The following is a 27,999-nucleotide window of genomic DNA, read 5'->3' on the forward strand; positions in this document are numbered from 1 at the left end:
TTCTGGGAATCTGGTGCATGTCATCTGCATAATTAATAAACCAAATGCGTCACAGTATTTAAACTAAAAGCAAAAACAACAGCAGCACATGCAGTTATTTATTTAGGTCTGTTCAAAATAGAAATTCAAAACCAAAACAAAATAAATACAAAAAGTGCATCATAAATGCAAGTGCATTTTGATTTAAACTACTGGAACCGTAAATGGTGCATCATCAAATGCCATGCTGGAGAATATTCACACGTTCTGTTACTGAATAGAAAACAAAATATTCATCTGACCAAAAATGTATTTTTTTCCATTTACAATCCAATTAAAGCGATAAAGACAAACAGTCCTTACACTAGACGACTATCAGAGTGGGACAGTGAGCGGAGCTGGAGCTTGACCAGCAGACTGAGGTGATCGGAGGGGAAGGTTTGGTTGGGAAGACCCTTCAGAGACCAGAGATCAGCCTCCGACAGCAGAGACAGACGACCCAACATCTGCAAACCGCCAGCGCTCTCTGTGCGGACAACACACACGCGCTGACATCATCAGTCATGTGTGTGACGTCATCGGTCGTGTGACGTCATCAGTCGGTCGTGTGACGTCATCAGTCATGTGTGTGACGTCTTCAGTATGGAGTGAATTATGTGCCAAAATTAAACAAACAAATCCAGCATTTTGCAAACAAACTCGATCAAACAGAACAAACAGAAAGCAATTTGCAAAAACAAAGGTCAATTTGAGCGAAAATGCAGTGGAGTAACCAATATTGTGTTTGCACAGACAGATATGCATTTGTATGCACTAGATTTGCTATTTGTTCAAAGGTTACATGCAATTTGTAGGATGGTTTGTATTTATTTGTGAAATATTATCAAGGATCATTTATTTATATTTGTAAAACACAATATTGGTTACTCCACTGCATTTTCGCTCAAATTGACCGTTGTTTTTGCAAATTGCTTTCTGTTTGTTTGCGAATCGAGTTTTCCTTTGCAAAGCAGATCGAGTTTGTTTGCAAAATGCTGGATTTGTTTGTTTAATTTTGGCACATAATTCGCTCTATACATCAGTCGTGTGTGTGACGTCATCAGTCGTGTGTGTGACGTCATCAGTCATGTGACGTCAACAAACAGAGCCTCAAGCTCCAAACAATAATCCCATCAAATAATAGAAAAAATATATACAGTAGTCAACACTTGAAGTGGATCAAAAAAGTTAATCAAAGTTGTCCTAAGACAAGAACGGGTATTGTTCTAAATTCATGTATAACTTTGATGAAAGGTTTTGATCCACTTCAAATGTTGACTACTGTATATTCACAGTTTATTGAACCTTTAACCAAAATATTAAAAAATATGTTTGCATGTGTTTTTTCTTGAGTATCATATTTGATAGATCAGGCTTTTATGGCTCATATAGTCTGATATAGTGGGAATATAACAACATAAAAAAACAGATCAGTTTTATTCAGAGGCCCAAACTGAGCAAAATATGCTAAAGATGCTGATATTATTATGAACAAAAAGATGAATTTTTTTTATTAGTAGTAAGCTGATATTAAATATGCTTAGTTTTATGATCAAAGCTCAGTAGTTTTAAATCATAAAATGCAATGCAATACAATGATGATCGACAGATATGAACAAATGAACTAATAAACCTTCCTCAAAAGCCTGATGATCATATTTGATACTCATGATTTTTCTATAAATGATGTATGACAATCAAGTAAAGCGAAGCTCCTTCAGTCCAGCTGAAATATTACTAACACTATCAAAGTTATTCCTTGATAAATCAGGTCAGATTTGACACAGAAAGACTCGTGAAGCTCGAGCTGAAGGAGGACGTTTGTACAATTACACTGAAAGACTTTTACTGGATAAAAGAGTCTAAACTCCCAGTCAGAGACAGAAGGACTGAGGAGATCGAGTGCGACAGGTTTAACAGATCATGTTGAGCATTAAAAAGACAATTAAATGCAATTAATTAATTCATTTAAATTACAATGTTTGATTTGGGGCGGATCAAAATCAGTGCGGTTACAGATATTTAATGGCTTTAGGCCTTGTCCGTTTGAAAACGCATCTTTTTTTCTCAGTTTTGGCCTTCCGTCCACACCGAGACGCGTTTTTACTAATGAAAACTACACTTTTTGAAAACGCTCTCCAAAGAAGATACATTTGAAAACACTGTTTTTCGTGATGTAGTGTGGACTGTCAAAACTGAGGTATTGGAAACCGATGATGTAAGTTTAGTCATGTGACACATACTGTACCCATAGATACTCATGTTTATAGCGGTGTTGTGCCTGTTATGTGCGGTTCACTTTCACACAGTTGCTAAAATATGTTACTTCACACACTCTCCATATCACAGTCCTGCACAGATGACAGAATTCACTCACATTTGCTAAACATGAGCAGTTTTAGTGTTTTAGACCAAACATATAACAGTGAGTGAGAGCGACCGGACGCTTCAGTGAATGCTGAGATATTCTGCTAAATAAAATTATCCTGCCAGAAGATTTACGCAATAATTTTATTATTTATTTTCCTGTCTGCATCATCTCAGTGAGCTTCCGTGAGGGTTTACGCATGCGCAGTAAAGGTGAATTTAGCGTTTTTCGACTTTTCAGTGTGGATGAGAAACCTTTGGAAAACGCCAGTGTGGACGGAGAGCGTTTTGAAACGAAAACAGCGTTTTGAGATGTATCCGGATTAATGTAGACGTAGCCTTAAACTGAGCTCATGTTCATGCTGGGATGATGGTTGATCGAGCTCAGGTCATTACCTTCCTCTCCAGCAGACCCGCTCCTCTGGGTGGAGTAGAAGATGTAGTCGACCATGGCCGCCCCGTCTGAGTTCAGTGTGGAGACCGCAGGCGTCTGAGTGTCGGGACGCACCTCACTGTAAGCTGACGCCAGGCTCAGCGAGTGATGCAAGGTGTGCCCGAACCTGCAAACACACAATCAGATTAATGTGAGAATCGGCAGATGCTTCTGATCTGGGGTCTCATTTATAAAACTGTGCGTAGGATCCTTACTAAAAGTGTATGTGCGCACGAAAGCCCAAAATATTCAGACTTCTAAAACCGTGCGTACGCCAGAACCTGCGCACATGCTCTTGTGTTCACATGCGTCTCTTCCCCAAAATAACCATATATGGCGCTTACAACGCCTCGTTTTACTATGCATAATTATAATCCTCATCTGCATATCCTTTGCATATTCACCCACGTGATATCATGTTTAATCCTCGCTGTATTAAAATATTAAAACACAGCATGCCACAGGAAAAGTGCTCAAAAGCAGCGCATCCACTACAAATATTTCTATTTAAAAGAATATAAAAAAATGTTGTAACGTCTCGGTAATGATTTCATGTAGTTTAAGCGCTTAACTCCATTAAAGGGGCACTTGGCAACTCTAGCCATTTCTTCACTGATTTTCACTTTTGTTGTCGCATGTGTTCTCATCAGCGCCCCCTACAGCTGTGGACCGTATATTTCACAACACTGTGATAAAAACACTCACTTGCAGCACCTCCTCCCGCTTTCTAACGCTGCTCATGTGCATGTGTTATTATCGGAGCCGGCCAACGTCATCGTGTGGAGCTGTGTCTACCGAGTGGGTAATACATCATACACAGTATCATATAATTATGTTGAATTACCATAAAGCAGTTTGTGTTTCTCGCTCGTTCTCGCTTCTCACGAGACTTCCTATTTTCCTATTAAATTCCTATATTTTCAATTTAATCTAAATGTGTATATCAGATGTAAAACATACCTTAAATCGTTCTTTTATGTATTTAAACTGTTATTGTGAACATGCAGTGTTATTTATGATTAGGACTCATAATGAAGATGTAAAGTGGTTTTCCTAAATCACAACCTATGTGTGGGAAGTGGCACACGGCTCTTGTGCGACGCAACGGTTATAAATGAGGCCCCTGGTGTTTCACACGGCTGCTGAGTTTCTCTTCGTTTTCTCCATGGACCATAAGGACCCGCTGACCAATGAGCTTCCAGATGTGAAGCACTAGAAATGCACAGAGTAATTGAACTGAAATGATGATACAAAATAAAACTTATCACACAATATACAGTATGTACATGACCTCAATCATTTTTGGTGACGCAATATATCGCCCATTATGTTTACATGACAATAATTGTCGCCAACATTTTGCCAGTTGTGCTGTCATCTCTCTGTTCTCCATGTCGGAGGCAAAAGTGGGGATCGGTCAGTTCCTTCATACACATCGACAGGTGAAAAAAAGGCGTTATTTGAGGCGTTACAGTGTTTTTCTGGAAAAATAAGTCCAAATGCACTCGATTTCAAATCCGCAATCCACTGTTCCGGTACAAATATAAACAATCCATCCAGATCACTTAGGCCATGATCAACATCTTCTGTCTGTCCCTCAATCCCGCTTACAATAAAGAGGCGATCGAGGCCAGCCACTGTAAAAGCTCAAGTTGTGGAATAACCTGTTAGAACTGCTTTTACATCAGCTGAATTTAAATCCATGCTTAAAACTCATCTTTTCTCTTGTGCTTTCAATTCTTTGTAATTCTACTGCGTTTCTTGTCTTCATTTTTCTATCCATTTTTGCCTTTTCTGTTTTTCTTTTATGTACAGCACTTTGGCCAACCAAAGTTGATTTTAAATGTGCTTTATAAATAAAATTTGATTTGATTTGATGGCCTGTTGAGGCCCCTGTGCCTTCGTTCATACGGACATCCGACTGCTACGTAGGTTTGTGTGAACCCTCACTTTACAGAGAAGAGAAGGGCAGCGAAAATCTGTAAATGGAAAATCTCCATAAGTGCCTTTTGTGCATGATGCCTAATTTACGATGATCACTAAAATATGCGATAGGAAAATAAGGCAATTTAAATAAGTGTCTCAAGGAAGCAGCCGATTCTCCGATTAATGCTGTTCTCTTCAGGATTATGTCTTTGTCAAAGACTTGTTAAACCTGAACAGCAGCTGACTCACCTTCTACTGAACATGTCCATGTCTTCTGGGTCTGGAAATAAACACAAGAAATACCATCATTGCAAACACTTCAGACACTTGCAGAAGTCGTCCACAGTTACGCTTTAAGTTCTTAAACTGGAATGTAAAATCCTTAGTAACTACTAGTTAATTCGTTTCATTTCATTCATTCAACTCTGTACATTTGTTGCACCATTTCCTCTTAAATCAACTTGTAATTCAAACAATCTGCTGTTTTATTTCAACATTCTGTAAATATTTCGTTAAAATGAAGAATTAAGTTTCTTTAAAAATTAAGAATTAAGCAAGGCTTAAATATTGAATGGTGCATAAACTGTATTTAATGCTAAGCCTAGTTCTGACATGTATGGGCACTGACTCGAGCGCAGCCGGTGTGAATGGATCACCTGGTGTTTTGTCGGTGACTCCTGGTATGAGCTCCAGGTCCGCGGGCCGCACACACGCCGCCGGACAGTAACGCAGCTGAAGCATCGACTCATGGCTGTACTGGCGATTATACACTGGGAAAATACCTGTATGCACAGAATTAAACACATGCATGTTGGGAATCAAAACTAACTGATGATTTTGGTTCCTTAACGATTATATACATTATACACTGAACAAAAAACAATGCTGTTTGATTACATATATTAAAGGATTAGTTCACTTCAGAATTAAAATTTCCTGATAATTTACTCTCCCCACTTTATACAAGATATCCATGTCTGTCTTTGACCTTTCTCATGACCTTTCAACCTGATTACGTAATGTGTGTCGCATCACAGCTCGTGCAAGACCAGCATTAGTGGTTAAAAGTATATAAATGTGTATTTTGTTATAAATGTCGGCTGGTTTGTCTAGATCAGACTCTTATTCCTTGGCTGGATCGTGTCGAGACTTTGAAGCTGCACTGAAACTCACATCTGGACCTTCGACCCGTTGGACCCCATTGAAGTCACTATATGGAGGAAATCCTGGAGTGTTTTCCTCAAAAACCTTCATTTCTTTTCCACTGAAGAAAGAAAGACATGAACATCTTGGATGACGTGGGGGAGAGTAAATTATCAGGACATTTTAATTCTGAAGTGAACTACTCCTTTAATATTGCTCCAGTATTTTTGACTCTGAGAAGAATTTCTTTTTTTCTGAAAATGCTGGTTAATGTTTTTGCATTGAATGAAAATTGACCTGCTTTGCTCACACAGAGTATAACAACTACCCAAACAATTTTTTAAATTTTTTATACTTTTACGGTATTTTTCCACCACATTTTTATGCTTACTGGGTCAAAAACGACCAGCCTACAAAACATTGCTAATAAATCTCTCTTTACGCTTTGTAATTGCCAAATATTGGATACAATCTTTTTTATCAACTTGTTTGCATTCAATTAGCACAGGTTTTGTATGTTGTTTTTTTTACTGACTGATCGTAGGCCTCACTGATGCCCCTCAGTGTTTGAGTGAAAAACTTTTACACAAGCTTATTGAACTCAAAAATGCATGAGCTCAGATCAATCACTTCCAAAAAGACACAAAACCTGTGCCGACTGAAAGAAAACAAGTTGACAAAAATATTCAATCCAATATTTGGTGATAATGTAGCATGATTAGAGATTTACAAGCATTTACAAGGTCGGCCGTTTTTGACCCGGAACACTAATTTAGCCCTTATGGACACTTGGTCTTTCCCAGTATTGTTTTTTTTGGATCATTTTGCCTGTGTTAATGCCAAATGCACACAATTTGGCACAGGTGTGAATTTTCATTGGAATTTTACTATTTCACCCCCATTTCCTTTAATAAATCTATTTTGCACTAGAAACACAAAATAGTTCCACTCAGGACCTTAAGGACAAAACTGTCCCCATTGAAACCCATTAAAACTGCCATTTTTAATCCCAGGGTTATTTAACTACAGAAATATGCAATCTTTGTTAATAGGCTTTCAATCTGTTGGCAAGGCCGACATTTTTTTACAAGATGGTGCCATTTCCTCAGGTTTGGCCTACAAAGCAAATACTCGCTTTATTCCCGTTTTCTGCTTCTGCATATTATAGAGCCAATTGGATAAATTATGCAGCGATAATTGTGTGGGTGTGTACAATTTTTTTGACACAGACATTTTTGTCCACTATGTGGCCTATGTGTAACTTTTTTTTTTATGCACAAGGTTAGGTATAAAGGTAATAATAATAATAGACAGTATTTTGAATTTCAAGCAATGACAGAAAGATGTGATCAGGCGCTGACCTGAAGCTGCGGTCTGCGATTCAGACTTGTACTGACAGCGGTCACTGACGCCGAGGCTGCTGGGCCACAAGGGGGCGAAAAGCCTTGCGTGATGGACTTTATGTGACAGATCCGTCTGTCCTGAAACCTGCAAAGGCAAACAATACACTCAAGTGTTTTCTACAAACTGCTGCAGTGATCAGAATCACTGTATGCATCTCGCATACAAGAAGTACACAACAGGAAATATTAATAGGAATATACACATGAGGAATATTTTTGAGCCCATTGAGCTTCCCGATGGACACGAGATTCATGTCTTTGCCCACGTAGCATCCACTGTCAAGGGCTGTAATTGCCCTCACTGTACGCCAGAAGCATCAGGACTCTCCGAATCTGGAGAAATGAGCATCAGTCCTCCAACCCGCCGCACATCTCAGCTCAGCTGCTCCCCCTGAGCCGTTGAGGAACAGCCCTAATGTTAATCAGTTAATAGAACAAAACCGACGGACATTTAAATCTCTAAATATCTCTTAAAAAGATTAAAACCGACTGATATTTAAATCTATTATTTGTTTTTGAATGTGTTTGAGTCACTTTTGCTCTGATATATTTGCTAGATAACACTATAAATACAATATATCTAGATCTAAATATACATCCTTATACACCATCATTTCGCTCTGCTCTAAACTTGCTCTATAAAGCACTAAGGCAGTCACTAAGAGCGATTTTCTGTAAAGCTGCTTTGAAACCATATGTATCGTTGAAAGCACTATATAAATATATACTTGATTTGTTTATACATTTAGAAAAATGGGCAAGTCTCCATTACGTTATTCATTTTGCATGGTTTATGCAGTTAAAAACAATATTGATGAATTCAATGTATGACTTTCAGAACATTGTTACTTTTGCATGAAATTAAATTTTAATCTCCAGTTTTATTACACGACTCTGTGGAATACTTGATTCTGATTGGTCAATCGTGCCATCCAGCGGTGTGATATTCCCAGGTAACAACCGCAAAATACTGATAACACAGAGTCATCCGGTTCACTGAAGTCATCAGCGCTATACACTCGCTAAGAACGTTTTTTCTTCGTGGAAGTTCTGCTATGGAGGACCGACTCTACCATATTTAAAAATAAATACAGAAATAAATAAATGCTCAATAAATAAATAAGCATACAATTAATTGCCCCAAAAAAAACAATAAACAAATAAATGTAGGTAGAAATTAAATTATACAGTGAGACATAAATGTATATATCTCTTTTAATTAGCTTCTTTATTTATTCACCTTTGTAATAATTACCTTATTTATTTATTGTCTGTTATAATCTTCAACTTTATTTATTAATTACTTATTTTTTGAAGTATTTATTTATGTGCATGTTATAATATTTTTGTCTGTTTTATTCTTCCTTTGTATTTTTTTACCCTATTTATTTCTTCAATGCTATTTATTTCTGCCTGTCGTTTCTACATTTCTGTATGCATTTCTGCCTCATTATGCAAATGAGGAGGGGCTGTGTCTTAAGGGGTCTTTTCTGTGTCTTAATTTCTTTCTGTCTTACCCTCTTGCTTGAGGGTGTCAATGATGGCCTTCTGGACAGCAGTCAGGTCGGCAGTCTTACCCATGATTGCGGTTTTGAGTAATGAAACAGGCTGGGAGTTTTTAAAAGCCTCAGGAATTTTTTGCAGGTGTTTAGAGTTAATTAGTTGATTCAGATGATTAGGTTAATAGCTCGTTTAGAGACCCTTTTCATGATATGCTAATTTTTTGAGAATTTTGGGTTTTCATGAGCTGTATGCCAAAATCATCAGTATTAAAACAATAAAAGACCTGAAATATTTCAGTTGGTGTGCAATGAATCTAAAATATATGAAAGTTTAATTTTTATCATTACATTATGGAAAATAATGAACTTTATCACAATATGCTAATTTTTTGAGAAGGACCTGTATACCGTATCTCTTAAATATCTGTCTAGTTTGAACTCACCGCTGAAATTGCTCTCTCTCCGCGAAGCTTTGCGTTTAAAGAGCTTATTAAATATTTCAACGCAGATCAATATTTTGTGTCTAATTATTTACTTATGTGGCAAGTAGTCGTGCAATAAGCGGGATAATGAACATCCAGCCGGTGGTTATCTCAGAATAAACCCCCTTCAGGTGTGTGTGTGTGTGTGTGTGTGTGTGTGTGTTATCTCAAAATAAACCCCTTCAGGTGTGTGTGTGTGTGTGTGTTATCTCAGAATAAACCTCTTCAGGTGTGTGTGTGTGTGTGTGTGTGTGTGTTATCTCAGAATAAACCCCTTCAGGTGTGTGTGTGTGTGTTATCTCAGAATAAACCCCTTCAGGTGTGTGTGTGTGTGTGTGTGTTATCTCAGAATAAACCTCTTCAGGTGTGTGTGTGTGTGTGTGTGTGTGTGTGTGTTTTCTCAGAATAAACCCCCTTCAGGTGTGTGTGTGTGTGTGTGTGTGTGTGTGTGTGTGTGTTATCTCAGAATAAACCCCTTCAGGTGTGTGTGTGTGTGTGTGTTATCTCAGAATAAACCTCTTCAGGTGTGTGTGTGTGTGTGTGTTATCTCAGAATAAACCCCTTCAGGTGTGTGTGTGTGTGTGTGTGTGTGTGTGTGTGTGTGTGTGTGTGTGTGTTATCTCAGAATAAACCCCTTCAGGTGTGTGTGTGTGTGTGTGTGTGTGTGTGTGTGTGTGTGTTATCTCAGAATAAACCCCTTCAGGTGTGTGTGTGTGTGTGTGGGTTATCTCAGAATAAACCCCTTCAGGTGTGTGTGTGTGTGTGTGTGTTATCTCAGAATAAACCCCTTCAGGTGTGTGTGTGTGTTATCTCAGAATAAACCCCTTCAGGTGTGTGTGTGTGTGTGTGTTATCTCAGAATAAACCTCTTCAGGTGTGTGTGTGTGTGTGTGTGTTATCTCAGAATAAACCCCTTCAGGTGTGTGTGTGTGTGTGTTATCTCAGAATAAACCTCTTCAGGTGTGTGTGTGTGTGTGTGTTATCTCAGAATAAACCCCTTCAGGTGTGTGTGTGTGTGGGTTATCTCAGAATAAACCCCTTCAGGTGTGTGTGTGTGTGTGTGTTATCTCAGAATAAACCTCTTCAGGTGTGTGTGTGTGTGTGTTATCTCAGAATAAACCCCTTCAGGTGTGTGTGTGTGTGTGTTATCTCAGAATAAACCTCTTCAGGTGTGTGTGTGTGTGTGTTATCTCAGAATAAACCTCTTCAGGTGTGTGTGTGTGTGTGTGTTATCTCAGAATAAACCCCTTCAGGCTGATGAAGACCTGATCCTGATCACTCTGTCGGGTTTATTAGAGATAACACTTAAATCTGGATCCCTTACTTAAATCTGGGTCCTGTAGTGAAACCTCTGCTGTCCCACGAGTAAGTAAACGGGTCACTCACCATCCAGGTTGGTAACCCGTGGTAGTAGAGCTGTCCGCTGCTGATGAACCTCCACAGAGGGCTGTTGGGTAAAGCGTTAAAGTCCCCACATAAGACCACCTCACAGCGCCGTCCTGCACTCCTGCATTTCTGGATCATGACGTCGATCTCCGCGAACACGATGGCCATCTGCGCGAGCTTCACGTCTCCTCTCCTGGGGTTGAACAGCAGGTGTGTGTTGGCCACACACACGGGGCTGAGCGCGGCGCTCTGCGCTGACAGCGGCTGGAGGAGAAGCACGATGCCCACGTTGTCCCGATCCAGCAGCTCGCACTCGGGTCGCCGAAACTCCAGCAGCTTCACGGAGAGCTGGGTAAAGCGCTCGATGCGATAACACACCGCACAGCCGTCCGTTTTGGATCCTGTGCGGCGTTTGTAGATGCAGGTGTAACCTTGATGAAAAAAAAATGACTTGATTGAATGGGTGATTAAGAGAAAACTCACCACCTGTCTGACTGAAGTTCTCAAAACTCAGGTGTGCATGTGAAAAATACGCAAATTATCCAATTGCAACAATTAAATCCCAAATGCACAAGTTGTAAATGACAAAATACAAAATTAAGACTGCCGGGCAGCTTTCATATGCTTTTGGAAGCCATGGAGTGACATTATTATCAGGGTTGTAATAAAGGACACTTAATAACGAATTATTCAGTACAACTACATACACAGTGCACTCGCTTATAGTCCCCCTGTGGTGTAAATCCAGCTTTTAATGTTGTTTATGTGTGTATGTGGTGTTTTTAATATGCTTTAAGACAAACCTCGAGTAAGTTCATAAGTCGACAGCATTGCTGAGTATTTTCTGTTTAAAGGGGAACTATGCAGTTTTTTTAGCTTAACTGAACAGCTTCAGAGTTATTGGAATGGTTATATGACATTTTTCGGGTTGAATGGTGGCCAGACTACGTTTTTTTTGTTGTTGTTGTTTTTTTTTGCACACCTGGCATCCCCCTCGAAACGGTTCTCATTCGCGCTTGAATATGTTTTACACAATAAAATCTGGTGAAATATAATACTTAACATATAACTTAGCTACTTAATAAATATATTTGCTTCTTCTTGGACTACTAAAAGTGTTCCTGCAACGGGTGTATTCTCTGCTAGAGCGCAGAACAGCGGAGTGTGTGTGGACAGAAGAGCCTGAGCTTGAGTAAATTCATAAGTCGACAGCATTGCTGAGTATTTTCTGCTTAAAGAGGAACTATGCAGTTTTTTTTAGCTTAAAGGGATACTCCACTTTTTTTGGAAATAGGCTCATTTTACAACTCCCCCAGAGTTAAACTGTTGAGTTTTACCGTTTTTGAATCCATTCAGCCGATCTCCGGTTCTGGCGGTACCACTTTTAGCATAGCTTAGCATACATCATTGAAGTGGACAAGACCATTAGCATTTCTAAAAAGACAATTTTCTTTTCAGCGCAGCGCCTGAAAATAGGCCACCTTCCGTCAACACAATGGAACTATTTTCAGGCGCTGCGTCATATCATTACGCCTGCTGCACTCATGGTACGGCAGTGACGTTTCTTGATTATTACGCAGGAATGAGAGTATAGTTCCTAGCCATATCAGCCTAGAAAATCGCAACTTTACATTTTCCGTCGGTCTTAGTGCACGATGTAACTACAGAAGAGTCAAGTTTTAAATAGGAAAAATATCGAAACTCTTTGGTCATTTTCTTTTTAGAAATGCTAATGGTCTTGTCCACTTCAATGATGTATGCTAAGCTATGCTAAAAGTGGTACCGCCAGAACCTGAGATCGGCTGAATGGATTCAAAAACAGTAAAACTCAACAGTTTAACTCTGGGGGAGTTGTAAAATGAGCCTATTTCCAAAAAAAGTGGAGTATCCCTTTAACTGAACAGCTTCAGAGTTATTGGAATGGTTATATGACATTTTTCGGGTTGAATGGTGGCCAGACTACTAGGGCTGGACCCGAATATTTGAATATTCGTTTTGGTGGGTTGGTATTCGATTTGAAAATGTGACATTCGAATATTCGTTTTATTTTTGTTTTTTTGTTGTTTTTTTGCACACCTGGCATCCCCCTCGAAACGGTTCTCATTCGCGCTTGAATACGTTTTACACAATAAAATCTGGTGAAATATAATACTTAATATATAACTTAGCTACTTAATAAATATATTTGCTTCTTCTTGGACTACTAAAAGTGTTCCTGCAACGGGTGTATTCTCTGCTAGAGCGCAGAACAGCGGAGTGTGTGTGGACAGAAGAGCCTGAGCTTGTGTTTTGGGTTAAGCTGCGTTGCTTTGACATTGTGGAAAATAGAATAATAGAAACAAAATGTATTATCCTTTTTACCCGTTATTATCAATCTAAATTAATCTACTGCGAAATATTAATAGAAATTTGTGATGTTGTTATTGAAATTGTTATTGTTATTGCTACCGTGTTCTTTATTTATGCTATTACAGTTCGTTCATTTATTTTTCTTTTGTCTTTATTTAAATTTTGTTTTTCTATATTTAAATTTCGTTTTTATTTATTTAAATTTCGTTTTTATTTATTTAAATCTACCCTACTTTGTCAGTGAGAATATTATAAGGCTATACCTTATTAAAAATATTGCTTAAGTTAACAGACCTGTGTGTGTGTGTGTGTGTGTGTGTGTGTGTGTGTGTGTGTGTGTGTGTGTGTGTGTGTGTGTGTGTGTGTGTGTGTGTGTGTTTTATATCACTAGTGCAGTGTCCGTTCTCGTAGCATATAAGCTCTGCTCGCGTGAGGCGCGCTTGCTTCCCGCTCGCGCTGTTCTGTAGTTTATTAAAAGTTTATTAATTCTGAACGTGTCGCGTCTCGCCTGTCTATCTATATTGCACCAAATACGGCACTGCACTCCTTGTGAAGTCGTTTGGATGAACGGTTCTCGAAATAATCAAAATGCAAACGGACAGACAGACATATAGAGATTCCGAAGCTTTGAATATTCGATGTTCATTACTACTGAAGCTTCGAATATTCGATGTTCATTACTACCGAAGCTTCGAATATTCGATGTTCATTACTACCGAAACTTCGAATATTCGATGTTCATTACTACCGAAGCTTAGAAAATACGATGTTCATTACTACCGAAGCTTCGAAGCTCAAAAAATGGTATTTGGACCAGCCCTACAGACTACATGTGGAAGATTATCCTCACTGGTGTGTTATCAGCGGCAGGTTCATTTCATGTTCCCAGAATAATTCTGTTCGGCACCTCACCCATTTCAGTCAGGACAGGACACATCTGCTTATGAAAGTGATCTTCTTGAACTTCTTGAAGACAAATAACCTGTACAGAAGAGGAAATATTGATATTAGTGCAACAGACAAATACAAACATGGCGCATCTGTGAGCCCGACATTAAAAACTACATATTGGAATGTATTTTTTAATGATAACTTATAAACCTTTAAAGACAGACTTGTTCTGAGCTCTGTGGTTGTTAGTTGATGGTATATGCTTTTATTAAAGCCATCTGTTCGCATTATTTCAACTTCCCTTTCGAGGGAACGAGACGCTGCGTCGATGCCGCTTTGGGATTTTTCCATTTAGCCGACTAATATTTATAATTATTTACGCCCACTCCCATGAAGCACCACTAATGATATAATCGAGTCCGTTTCCCTACGCTCTCAGAAATAGTTTCATATTCGTTTTTAATTCATTTTTTAATTCGCCATGCTTCATGGGATTGTAATTCTCTCACTTATTAAAGCCATCAAGTTCAGAGTCTTGTCTTTTTGTTCAGTTTTACTTTTCGGGGTGTCTATTTACACCAAGTGTAGCAGAAAGCTTTGACGCATATACACTCACCTAAAGGATTATTAGGAACACCATACAAATACTGTGTTTGACCCCCTTTCGCCTTAATAACTGCCTTAATTCTACGTGGCATTGATTCAACAAGGTGCTGAAAGCATTCTTTAGAAATGTTGGCCCATATTGATAGGATAGCATCTTGCAGTTGATGGAGATTTGTGGGATGCACATCCAGGGCACGAAGCTCCCGTTCCACCACATCCCAAAGATGCTCTATTGGGTTGAGATCTGGTGACTGTGGGGGCCATTTTAGTACAGTGAACTCATTGTCATGTTCAAGAAACCAATTTGAAATGATTCGAGCTTTGTGACATGGTGCATTATCCTGCTGGAAGTAGCCATCAGAGGATGGGGACATGGTGGCCATAAAGGGATGGGCATGGTCAGAAACAATGCTCAGGTAGGCCGTGGCATTTAAACGATTGCCCAATTGGCACTAAGGGGCCTAAAGTGTGCCAAGAAAACATCCCCCACACACCGTTACACCACCACCACCAGCCTGCACAGTGGTAACAAGGCATGATGGTTCCATGTTCTCATTCTGTTTACGCCAAATTCTGACTCTACCATCTGAATGTCTCAACAGAAATCGAGACTCATCAGACCAGGCAACATTTTTCCAGTCTTCAACTGTCCAATTTTGGTAAGCTCTTGCAAACTGTAGCCTCTTTTTCCTATTTGTAGTGGAGATGATTGGTACCCGGTGGGGTCTTCTGCTGTTGTAGCCCATCCGCCTCAAGGTTGTGCGTGTTGTGGCTTCATAAATGCTTTGCTGCATACCTCGGTTGTAACGAGTGGTTATTTCAGTCAAAGTTGCTCTTCTATCAGCTTGAATCAGTCGGCCCATTCTCCTCTGACCTCTAGCATCAACAAGGCATTTTCGCGCACAGGACTGCCGCATACTGGATGTTTTTCCCTTTTCACACCATTCTTTGTAAACCCTAGAGATGGTTGTGCGTGAAAATCCCAGTAACTGAGCAGATTGTGAAATACTCAGACCGGCCCGTCTGGCACCAACAACCATGCCACGCTCAAAATTGCTTAAATCACCTTTCTTTCCCATTCTGACATTCAGTTTGGAGTTCAGGAGATTGTCTTGACCAGGACCACACCCCTAAATGCATTGAAGCAACTGCCATGTGATTGGTTGATTAGATAATTGCATTAATGAGAAATTGAACAGGTGTTCCTAATAATCCTTTAGGTGAGTGTAGACCCGAGTTCAAATCCACCTTTACTCCCTTTTCCCATCACATCTCAGATCAGAGAGGCTTTTATTTTCAATAAAAATGAAGAAAATATTCAAATATTGGAAATAAAGTGTCTAACGTGTGTTTAATAATAAGGTCTTTAGGGTTAGGGAGGGCTTTATTGTGTCAACAAAACAGCATCCATTTAATAATTTTAATAAATATAATAATTTACTCTCTATGTTCTTATTGCATACATTTAATGTACAACAACACTGAGTTGCAAATAGTATCTGCCACTATTTATAAGTATAAATAGCATTTAACTACTACTTACTGCAAAGAAAATACTGCTATTTTTACAGTGTAAATAGAATCTATTGCTATTTAAACTTTACTTTTTTGCTTCAAATCAAAGGTTGTGCTGTTGTGATTCTCCCCATAGCTGGTTGGTTCTGTTCACGGCTTATAATGGTTTAAACAAGGACTTTTTAATATCCCCATGGGAAAAATGCTTCAGGAACCAGCGGTGCAGAAGAAGTGGACGGCACTAATGCACTCTATTAGAGGCGATGTCCGTCACGTTTCTCTGTTTAGGGTTGCCGGTGGCCTTACGTCCGGTTGCCAGATCTGCAGCTCCTTCAGGATGGTCCGGAGCCGGGCGTCCCACGCTAACACCTCCTCCGGGCAGTGTGTGTACAGATCGGGATTCGCTTCCAGCAGATCCTGGGCCAGGATATTGTAGGACATGATGCTGAAGTCAAACGCATCAGCCGCGTCCACACAGGCGCCGGTCCGGGATTCGCTGAAGTCCTCCCACACTCGCCACGTCACTTGGAAAGAGGAAAAAGGACATTTAAATGGAAGATTAAGCCAATCATTCAACAGATGATATCTATGTGTAACCTTACCAGTCAGATGTTTGGGTTCTTTATTATTATTTCCATATTTCATATGATCAATTTTGTGCTGCTTCATATTTTTGCTTAAACTTATACATTTTATTTTTCAGGAATGTTTGATAAATAGAAAGTTCAAAAGAACAGCATTTATTTGAGATCAAATTTAAATTACATACTTTTACCCATTTGATTAATCATGTCCATTAAGACAATCGTTTATTTCTTTTCTGAAATGGTTTTGTATTGCTTTTCTGAAGTGTTTAAATACGCAAATGATGTATTATCTAATTAAATACGCATAAATTTGTATACATTTCCAGAACAGAAATCTGAACACTGGGTAAAGCCAAGTTCACAATCATTTTGTTAATATATTAGAGTTAAAAAAAATCCAGAGGGGATTTTGGATTTCTCTTTTTATCCCTCCATAAATCTGAAAATACTTTCAACAGACAGAAACATAAAATTTCCCCCATGTTTTTAGGAATAAAATGTCCTATAAACAAACTTTCATAATATAAATATGAATAAAACTGTAAAGTTTGGTGTGTGTAAAGCTGCTTAAGTGGAGATTTCTGACTTGTAATTGAAATCTACAGATGCAAATAGATAAAGCGCAAAAAGATAAACACTTAATTGTGTGTTTTGGATGTTTTCTTTCCACTAGTCTGAAAGAAGGCGCGTAGTTATGGAAGCAAAATCTCAAACCTGACCAGCACATGAAAAAACAATGGTTTGGTCTTTGTTTCAAGAATTAATCGCATCTAAAATAAAAGTTTGTGTTTACATAATATATTGTGTGTACGGTGTATAATTATTTTGTATATATACACTCACCGGCCACTTTATTAGGTACACCTGTCCAACTGCTCGTTAACACTTAATTTCTAAGCAGCCAATCACATGGCGGCAACTCAGTGCATTTAGGCATGTAGACATGGTCAAGACAATCTCCTGCAGTTCAAACCGAGCATCAGTATGGGGAAGAAAGTTGATTTGAGTGACTTTGAACGTGGCATGATTGTTGGTGCCAGAAGGGCTGGTCTGAGTATTTCAGAAACTGCTAATCTACTGGGATTTTCACGCACAACCATCTCTAGGGTTTACAGAGAATGGTCCGAAAAAGAAAAAACATCCAGTGAGCGGCAGTTCTGTGGGCGGAAATGCCTTGTTGATGCCAGAGGTCAGAGGAGAATGGCCAAACTGGTTCGAGCTGATAGAAGGGCAACAGTGACTGAAATAACCACTCGTTACAACCGAGCTATGCAGCAAAGCATTTGTGAAGCCACAACACGCACAACCTTGAGGCGGATGGGCTACAACAGCAGAAGACTCCACCGGGTACCACTCATCTCCACTACAAATAGGAAAAAGAGGCTACAATTTGCAAGAGCTCACCAAAATTGAACAGTTGAAGACTGGAAAAATGTTGCCTGGTCTGATGAGTCTCGATTTCTGTTGAGACATTCAGATGTTAGAGTCAGAATTTGGCGTAAACAGAATGAGAACATGGAACCATCATGCCTTGTTACCACTGTGCAGGCTGGTGGTGGTGGTGTAATGGTGTGGGGGATGTTTTCCTGGCACACTTTAGGCCCCTTAGTGCCAATTGGGCATCGTTTAAATGCCACGGCCTACCTGAGCATTGTTTCTGACCATGTCCATCCCTTTATGGCCACCATGTACCCATCCTCTGATGGCTACTTCCACCATGTCACAAAGCTCTAATCATTTCAAATTGGTTTCTTGAACATGACAATGAGTTCACTGTACTAAAATGGCCTCCACAGTCACCAGATCTCAACCCAATAGAGCATCTTTGGGATGTGGTGGAACGGGAGATTCGCATCATGGATGTGCAGCCGACAAATCTGCGGCAACTGTGTGATGCCATCATGTCAATATGGACCAAACTCCCTGAGGAATGCTTCCAGCACCTTGTTGAATCTATGCCACGAAGAATTGAGGCAGTTCTGAAGGCAAAAGGGGGTCCAACCCGTTACTAGCATGGGGTACCTAATAAAGTGGCCGGTGAGTGTATATATATATCCTATCTCTCTCTCTCTTTCTGCGAGTGTGTGCGGCGGTGCGCACAGATAATGCGCGAGTACCGATTTTTGCCTTTTCTTCTGCGTTTAGAATTGTTTAAATGTGTAAATTGGAAAAACAAAAACGTCCAGATGATAAACTTGCACTCAATGATGGTCAAACTCCGCAGTGAGTCCGCGAGTCACATGCGCGCCGAACCGTGGGTTCGCATGTATGTGAAAATGGGAATGCATGTATTTAAGAAAAATGTGTTATTTAAATATGAAATATTTATATTTATATGTAATATAAATTATGTGTAAATATATATATATATATATATATATATATATATATATATATATATATATACACACTCACCGGCCACTTTATTAGGTACCCCATGCTAGTAACGGGTTGGACCCCCTTTTGCCTTCAGAACTGCCTCAATTCTTCGTGGCATAGATTCAACAAGGTGCTGGAAGCATTCCTCAGGGAGTTTGGTCCATATTGACATGATGGCATCACACAGTTGCCGCAGATTTGTCGGCTGCACATCCATGATGCGAATCTCCCGTTCCACCACATCCCAAAGATGCTCTATTGGGTTGAGATCTGGTGACTGTGGAGGCCATTTTAGTACAGTGAACTCATTGTCATGTTCAAGAAACCAATTTGAAATGATTAGAGCTTTGTGACATGGTGGAAGTAGCCATCAGAGGATGGGTACATGGTGGCCATAAAGGGATGGACATGGTCAGAAACAATGCTCAGGTAGGCCGTGGCATTTAAACGATGCCCAATTGGCACTAAGGGGCCTAAAGTGTGCCAGGAAAACATCCCCCACACCATTACACCACCACCACCAGCCTGCACAGTGGTAACAAGGCATGATGGTTCCATGTTCTCATTCTGTTTACGCCAAATTCTGACTCTACCATCTGAATGTCTCAACAGAAATCGAGACTCATCAGACCAGGCAACATTTTTCCAGTCTTCAACTGTTCAATTTTGGTGAGCTCTTGCAAATTGTAGCCTCTTTTTCCTATTTGTAGTGGAGATGAGTGGTACCCGGTGGAGTCTTCTGCTGTTGTAGCCCATCCGCCTCAAGGTTGTACGTGTTGTGGCTTCACAAATGCTTTGCTGCATACCTCGGTTGTAACGAGTGGTTATTTCAGTCACTGTTGCCCTTCTATCAGCTCGAACCAGTCTGGCCATTCTCCTCTGACCTCTGGCATCAACAAGGCATTTCCGCCCACAGAACTGCCGCTCACTGGATGTTTTTTCTTTTTCGGACCATTCTCTGTAAACCCTAGAGATGGTTGTGCGTGAAAATCCCAGTAGATTAGCAGTTTCTGAAATACTCAGACCAGCCCTTCTGGCACCAACAATCATGCCACATTCAAAGTCACTCAAATCACCTTCTTCCCCATACTGATGCTCGGTTTGAACTGCAGGAGATTGTCTTGACCATGTCTACATGCCTAAATGCACTGAGTTGCCGCCATGTGATTGGCTGCTTAGAAATTAAGTGTTAACGAGCAGTTGGACAGGTGAGTGTATATATATATATATATAAAAATACACACACACATGCATATATGTTTAAGAAAACTATGTTATTTATATATAAAATATTAAAATTTTGATATAATATAAATTATATATAAAGTATACAAATTCAAATATTTCTTAAATATATACATGCATGTGTGGGTGTATTTATGTATACAAAATAATTATACACAGTACACACACATATATTATGTGTAAACAAACTTTTATTTTTGGATGTGATTAATCGTTGCACAGCCCTAGTTTTTACATATTTCAGTAACCGAAGCAGACACCTTTAGTCAGTGCGTCTATAAACTTCTGTCTGGAAGAGTGTATATTGTGCAAGATAAATCTGAGAATCCCACCTTCAATACTGTCACTGTCTTGAAAGGCAGGATAGTAGCTGACGGCAGGGAACTGCACGTACGGGCGGTAACACATCTGAGACAGGCCGAGGCCGGTGGGGAAGTGCCAGCCGAAGGGCTCCGCTGCCGTCTGAGAGTCTGCAAGCAGAGCCGCCAGATCAAACACTGGGCAGCCGGCGTGTAGAGGAGCCTCGCTTCCAGAGCCAGAGCCCAGGAACATGTCAGACAGGGAGGAATCCATCACACGGTCATCATCATGTGCCGCATCGATCTCGACTGCATGAGCACAGCTGTGTTCAGACTGACTCTCACACTCAGTTCTGGTAAACACACACTCGTTCATCACAGGGTCACGATCATCAGTTTCTTCCTCCAGCACCAAAGCCGCTTTCTCATCGTCTGCGCGTCCATCGTTCACACTAGTTTCCATGCAGGCAATCTAAAATCAGTTTTTAAGACCTGCATTAAATGATTACCACATGGACGGGGAGTAGAGCATCATCATGACTGTAAAAACTACAATACACAGTTCAAATACAGATTTTGACAAAAACAACAAGTAAACCTCACATTTCATCCTTTAAACCATTTTTTTATGGGATGAGTCAAAATTATAAATTATTATATTTATGTTCTGTTAATTACATTGAAAATGCATGATTATGCATGATATATTATACCTTTAGATTTTCAGAATGCACATTTGCTTCTTTTTTGAGTCAAAATTATAAGTGATTATATTTATATTCTGATGATTATATTTAAAATGCATGATATATTATATATGCATCAGCATCCACATTTGCTTCTCTTTGATCCACCTGTTAAAGGGGTCATATAATGCTACATGCACTTTTACAAGTTGATTGTACTGAAATGTGTGTTGGCAGTGCCTGTACACAACCATCATATAATGATAAAAATCCATCCAGTGTTTTTGTTTTAATCTCCTTATATCAGGGGTCTCAAACTCAGCTTAACTGGGGGCCGCTGGAGGTAGAGTCTGGGTCAGGCTGGGCCGCATCAAGTATTCCACAAAAAATAGTATTCAAGTATTCCAAAAAGGAGCACAACTGATCCAATCTTCTCAATCTTTATTATTAACGTTTCTGCTGAACTGTTCCTCTGAATTTGAACATTCCTTTCTGTACATGATTGGTTCTTCATGAGCTGTCCTTCTGACAGTTGAAGTTCATTTTACAAACTTTCTTTGTCTTTTCCTTATACACAACATCTTTGTGATTCTTATGTTTGCTCATGTCCTTTTTATTTTCAATATGATATTGAATGTTTTTTTGGAAGGCACATTTCCTTTTATTATACTTAGAAAAACAATTATTGCTTTTGAAATACAAATATTTGCAGTCATGTCTGCCCGTCTTATTGAATTCTTTTTACACATGTATAGTGTCTCAGGCAAATTACTGACTGCACAAATCAAAGCAAACCTTCTTATCAACCCGTTGGACACATATTACAAGCTCAAAGTTATTATTCTCACATTGTTTTAGAGCAGGGTCTCTCTCCAACACGTCGCTCGCGAGCCACCAGTAGCTCGTGGCCTGATTGGAGGTAGCTCGCCAAGGGGCCGTTCACATATCGCGCTCACATATTTTGCGCGCTCAAGTTCGTTATTTCAAATGTAGGCGCGACGCGCTCATTTTTTCCAGGCGCAGTATGTTTGTACTTCGCGGTTGTCTATGACAACTATTGACAACAAACCCACCCGTGAGCTGTCACGAGACTATCTATGGTAGCCCATAAGGGATAAAAAAACGCGGCACACGCAACGACGGGCCGCACTAACATTAAACTTTAAAGTCAAGTAGGGGGCCACAAAATATCACAAGTTTGTCGCATGGTCGCAAGTTTGAGACCACTGCCTTATATGTTTTCCCCTGCCTCAAATTGAGCCATTCAATTTTGTGATGTCACACGCTCGGAAGCCCCTCCCACGAGTGTTGATTGACAGCATCGTTTCAACACAGACCCGCCCTCGCTCGTGAGCCAGCTGTCAATCATAGTGGACCGGCGCGGTCATTGTTGATATGCTGGAGCACTGTCTATGAGCAGAATATGGTGGTATAAGCGATTGTGGTGTTCTGTTCTTGGGTGTAATAACAAACACAGTCATTTTAATGTTCCTCAATCCGAACCGCTGAAGACGCAGTGGCTGAGTTTTGTTTTCGAAGGGAATATTCCCCACGAGCAACGTCAATGCTCTCATGTTTGCGCGAATCATTTCTCAGCAGACTGCTTTATAAACGAGGGTCAGTGTAAAGCTGGATTTGCTAAGAAGCTGCTCATGAAAAAAGGATCGGTACCAACTATTCGTGTTCCTGCAGAACCTCTCTAGAACAACTGAAGTGAGTGTAACGTTTTATTAAATCTTTGCAAATCGCTAGCTGCACGCTTCACGATGAATGCGTCTAAGGTTTACACTCAGGGTACATTACGGCATGTTTTCTATGTATGACGTTCTCAATATAATTCATAATCCCATGTTTATACTGAACAACGCGTTATGGTTATTGTGTTATTGTGTTACAAACGGTGTACGCACAGAAGAGAGGGGGCGGAGTCAGCTAAGCTCATTATCATTTAAAGGGATATGCACTGAAACGGCGTGCTGAAAACAGAGCTGTTTTTGACCAGTTAAAATAAGTGTTTTCTTACAATACTAATGAGAATTTTGAATTAAAGTATATTACAAACTTTTAATTTAGACCCTAAAGAATCATATTAGCTTGTACAAAAATGGCATTATTAGGGCTGGGCAAAAAAATAGATTTTTCGATTAATCGTTTTTTAAAATGTGGTCGATTCAAAATCGATTCTCAACGGCCACGAATCGATTTTTTCCATATTCAGGGCTCGCGGTGCTGCGTCTTCTCACTCTGCACAAGGCAAGCGTCAAGCGCTGCAGGCGTCGATACACACCAGAGACTATTTATATACACACTCGTGTTTAGGAGTCGGGACATGATTCACTTGCACAATCGGGCCAGCATTGCATCGTAACTAACGTTTATCATTTTCACGTCTTTTTTAAGTTTTACCAGTTTAAACATTCAAGCAATTTTAAACTATCCTGTGCTCGCGCACTCGCGCGTGTTTTTCATTGCGTGCACATACAGTAAAGCCTAAATCCGCCTCACAAACAGCTCGCCAGTAACAAAAGTAATTTTTCGTGGATTATATCACTTTAACAGTTAAAAACACGCAAAATGATGTCAAAACTCTGGTCTTGGTGAGTAACCTCGTAAAGACAGTCGGCTATGTCTTAAATAAGCATAAAACGCGTGTGACAGACAGTATAATGAAACAGTAATGGATCCGTGCACTAGCTCTTAAAGTGAACGCAGCCATATGTGTCTGTCATTAATTTTGTTGTCAAAACAACATAATATAGCATTAATTGTAAGGAATCAGAATTAATAGCCTATGTATTTAATTCAGTCAGGACTAAAAGACTATCCAGTGTTATTTTACATTGGATTACTTTATTCAGTTTCTGTAGTATTTCTGACCTACCCAAAAACTTTTCTTTTTATGTCTCTTTATTTGTGTCTTTAGGTCTATTCTATTGTATTTATTTGTGCTACTTTTTTCAATTTAATTCAAAGATTGAAATCAAGCTTCCATGTGTTGCATAAACTCTTAACAAAAAAATTACCCCATTGTAAAAACAAACATTTAGGTGAGATCAATGTAATAAAAAATTGTCTAAAAAATGATAACTGATATTTAGATTTGTATTACATCTATATTCATTATAGTCGAATCGAGAATCGAAATCGAATCGAACTGTGAGCTTGTGAATCGAAATCGAATCGAATTTGAACATCTGAATCGATACCCAGCCCTAGGCATTATATGGCCCCTTTAAGAAAACTGCATTTCAAGAGGTCTTAAATTTGGATACAGAAAGGAACCGTGATATGGCTTAACAATGTGATTGATTTTTAAACTTCTAAAGGTGATGATTTCCAGCAGGATCACAGCGGTTACCCTGGTAAACCCTGTATACAGCGCTGCACGAATTAGAACAGCTAATTACTCCAAAAGGCCACAATTTTTTAAAAACACTATAAGGTAAACAATGTCATAATTCATCACCAGTAGATCAATAAGCGATCGTTTGGCATAAACGTGCAGTTTTCACTGATTGTGAACTGCTCTGAAACCACGAGCAACAGCGCAGCATTTTTACTCTGAAACATGCAGTGCTTATAATTACATCACCTTTTGAAGTTAAATAATCAATCATATTAAGCCATATCATGATTTCCGTTTCCAAATTTAAGACCTCTTGAAATGATGATTAAGACTTTTCTTGAACTATTTAAAATATTAAAAGTCCCCCTGTGGTGAAACCAAGCTTTAATGTTGTTTATGTGTGTATGTGGGGTTTTTAATATGCTTTAAGACACACCATGTGTAAGTTCATAAGTCGACAGCATTGCTGAGTATTTTCTGCTTAAAACTGCAGTGAACCAAAGACAGTCTCAAAAACACGGTTTGAAATCGCTGGTGTTTCTAACGTCACAAACGACCTTGTAACCAATCAGATCAACGTGTGATCGTCAACCAGTGGATCTCTGAGCTGAGGGAGTGAGTGGAGGCGGGGCTCATTTACATATTCATAGAGCCGCGCATACTAAATGAGGCGAGGGTGTCGAGTTACATTCAAGATATTTTAAGGCATGGAAAAAGGAAAAAACATTTAAATATTTTGGTGATCAAAGATGAGTTTTAAGGGATAAAATGATCAACTACAGGGAGACTTTAAGGCACCTCCAGCGCTCCCTGAGGACTCTCTGTCTCCGTGTGGTCTGGATCGCGGCCGGTGTCGGTGTCTCCAGCGCTGTGCCACTGCAGTGACAGGCCCGTCTGCTGCGGTCCAGAAACAGCGCCGCCACCATCCCAGACCTCTTTCCCATTAACATACACAGACGGTGCCTTGCACCACAATTCTGTCGAAAGAAAATAGAAAAGTGACAAACAGATCTATTTGGAAATTGATTTCACATAGTGTCATTTCCATGACTAGGTCACTTTGAAGTCACATTTATTTCTTAAATTTACATCAGGTTCTGTTTTTTTGCAGTACTATGGTGCAATTTGGAGTTTCTTGGAACAAGATAGTGTATTATTATGGTAATATTTCAGAGCCAAGGGCAGATTGGGGCTAGTTGTCACATGGAGAACTTGTCCTGATCCAACGATCAGATTTTGAATCAAAAATTCAATTGCACAAATTTTCTTATTTTCTCTAGGTTAGTTTCAAACACTTTGATTTTTAAATAGTCATAAATCAGGTTATGAATTCATCCAAAACTCCACTATTATGACTTTGTGTGTTATACTCGGCTTGTCTGTGTTTGTTCCATCCAGACAGACTGTCAGTCTGTGTGTTGGAGGTGAGGATTTTACCGTGATTCTTTCTGCATGTTACGCTGTTACACCAGTAGGTGGCGACAAAGTGACTGTCTTTATGAGTGCGTCATTAAATCATTCATTCAACTAATTTGATTAGGCTAATTTAAGAACTGTTGCTGCATCTCAATTCACATCATATCCATCCTAAATGGTATTCAAAATCAGAAATCAGCTGAATTTGTGGGTGAAAACTACATTACCCATGATGCTGTGCAGATAATTCCACCAATTAGAGAGTCACAGTGATCAAATCGTGGCTTTGGGTCCGCCCACTCCATGAAGCACTGCAGATGATGTAATCAAGTCAAAATATATCGTTTCTTTCTATAGATGTAATCAACGAATTTAAATGAATGGTTTTATACTTCTCTACTGATTTTAATTAGTTTGTCATTCACAATGCTTCATGGGATTGTAGTTCTTTCCCTCACTAAAGTTCACAGTCTTGTATCTGTCTTTTTGTCTAATTTTCATATACTTTTCTTTTTTTTTTTTGCTTCAATTCAAAGTTTGTAATGTTATGATTCTCATCAAAGCTGATTATTGGTTTGTTTCATGGTTTATAACACTTTGACAAAGATTTTGTTTAAAGGTGCTCTAAGCGATGTCACGCATTTTTTAGGCCAAAACTTTTTTTGTCACATACAGCAAACATCTCCTCACTAAACCGCTGGCTGCCTGTCCCCTGAACACACTGTAAAGAAACGCGATCTCTGTAGACAGCCCAGGCTCCACAAACAGCAACAAAAACAAAGTGGACTAACCCGCTCCACGAAACATGACTTACAGTTCCAGCCAATCACCGACAAGAAGGACTTGGGGGCGGGGTTTGGAGGGTTAGTGCGCGGATGAGGAGGAGGGGGGGTCTAGCTAGCCTCCGTTTTGTTGACAATACTTTAAACGTCAACAAGAAATGACGTCACCCGACATGGCTTAGATAACCTTTAAATCCTCACAGGAAAAATGAATAGAAAAAATATTTCTGGCACCAACGCCACAAAAAAAAATGGCCGGCACTAATGCAGTAGGTACCGTTTCAGAACAACACTTCTGGAACAAGAACAAATGTGGGCGGGGCTTGATTTTGTCCGTAGGGAATTGATTGGATGGTTTTGGTTTGCTATTGGTGGATCTCATGTGAGTGACAGGTTATAGCCCCGCCCTCGTCATCAGAGAAGAGACTTCACTTTTCTCATCACTGATTAAAAAATTACGAAGCACATAAATAAATAAAAAGAATTATTATAATAAATACTGCACTGTTCCATAAAAAAAAACATTTGTCCATTTTTGTTTCCATTGACTGTCTTAGGCCCCTTAAATTTTTTTTTTTTTTTTTTTTTTTTTTTACTTTCAATAAATTGTAGTTAAATTGTATAAGTTTCATGATTTCAATTAATTAAACATGCTTGATTTATTACTAACATATAGGCTCAGAGTCCAGGAAAAAAATAGAACGGAATTCATAACCCAACCCTTAGAGATATTTACTTGAATAAAAAGTGTGACAACCAGCCCCGGACTATTCCTAAATCAAAGCACCATGGTATTCCCATCGGACACCATCACTGCACCAGATGGGTTATGTTAGAAATTATTTGATTGGGTGGTTTGACAGCATTGACGGATGGATGATTGATTGATTGATTGACAGCGTGCACATAAATGAAGGCCTGCAGAACCAAACTATATGTCAGACTCTGCTGATCGCTTATTCTGTCGCCACACTTTATATCCATTATTCAACCCAAACTTCGACAAGTTGCGCGTGTCACGGACGCTGTTGGGCTTCGTTTAGCCTCGGGCGCACGTGCTCGTGCTCGTGCTCGTGCTGCAACATCAACAAACGGCAACCGCAACGAAACTCCGTGGACCTCTTACCTGAGAGTCTGCCGATGAACCTCGAGAGCGGATAGAGCGCGTAAAACATCACACTCGCTATCATGATTCACAGGAGCACGGGAACAAACTTTATTCATAACGCTGAACGTAAA

General features: G+C 39.5%; 1 protein-coding gene across 1 annotated transcript; it reads right to left on the reverse strand.

Moving 5' to 3' along the window:
- Positions 1-83: 83 nt before the first annotated feature.
- On the reverse strand, positions 84-27,997 carry angel1 (angel homolog 1 (Drosophila)). Its single transcript, XM_056236065.1, has 11 exons — positions 27,887-27,997; positions 25,361-25,539; positions 20,564-21,002; positions 16,327-16,544; positions 13,921-13,990; positions 10,660-11,090; positions 7,249-7,375; positions 5,401-5,526; positions 4,994-5,024; positions 2,782-2,945; positions 84-505 (listed from the first exon to the last, which is right to left on the reverse strand). The coding sequence occupies exons 1-11, from the start codon at positions 27,948-27,950 to the stop codon at positions 339-341; spliced, it is 2,016 nt and encodes a 671-aa protein (XP_056092040.1). The 5' UTR covers positions 27,951-27,997; the 3' UTR covers positions 84-338.
- Between the last annotated feature and the right edge of the window lie 2 nt (positions 27,998-27,999).

The sequence above is a fragment of the Rhinichthys klamathensis genome, unplaced genomic scaffold (assembly GCF_029890125.1).
Source record: "Rhinichthys klamathensis goyatoka isolate OS25496 unplaced genomic scaffold, OSU_Roscu_1.1 h1tg000437l_1, whole genome shotgun sequence".
NCBI lineage: Eukaryota > Metazoa > Chordata > Actinopteri > Cypriniformes > Leuciscidae > Rhinichthys > Rhinichthys klamathensis.

Bases quoted from the DNA above. Each gene is read 5' to 3' on its own strand.
- angel1 (XM_056236065.1), bottom strand. From the start codon at position 27,950: ATGATAGCGAGTGTGATGTTTTACGCGCTCTATCCGCTCTCGAGGTTC. The intron at 21,003-25,360 runs GTGCCTTAAAGT...AACTGATTTTAG, and splicing joins GTCCTCAGGGAGCGCTGGAG to ATTGCCTGCATGGAAACTAG. The intron at 7,376-10,659 runs GTGAGTGACCCG...TTGCCTTTGCAG, and splicing joins ACGGGTTACCAACCTGGATG to GTTTCAGGACAGACGGATCT.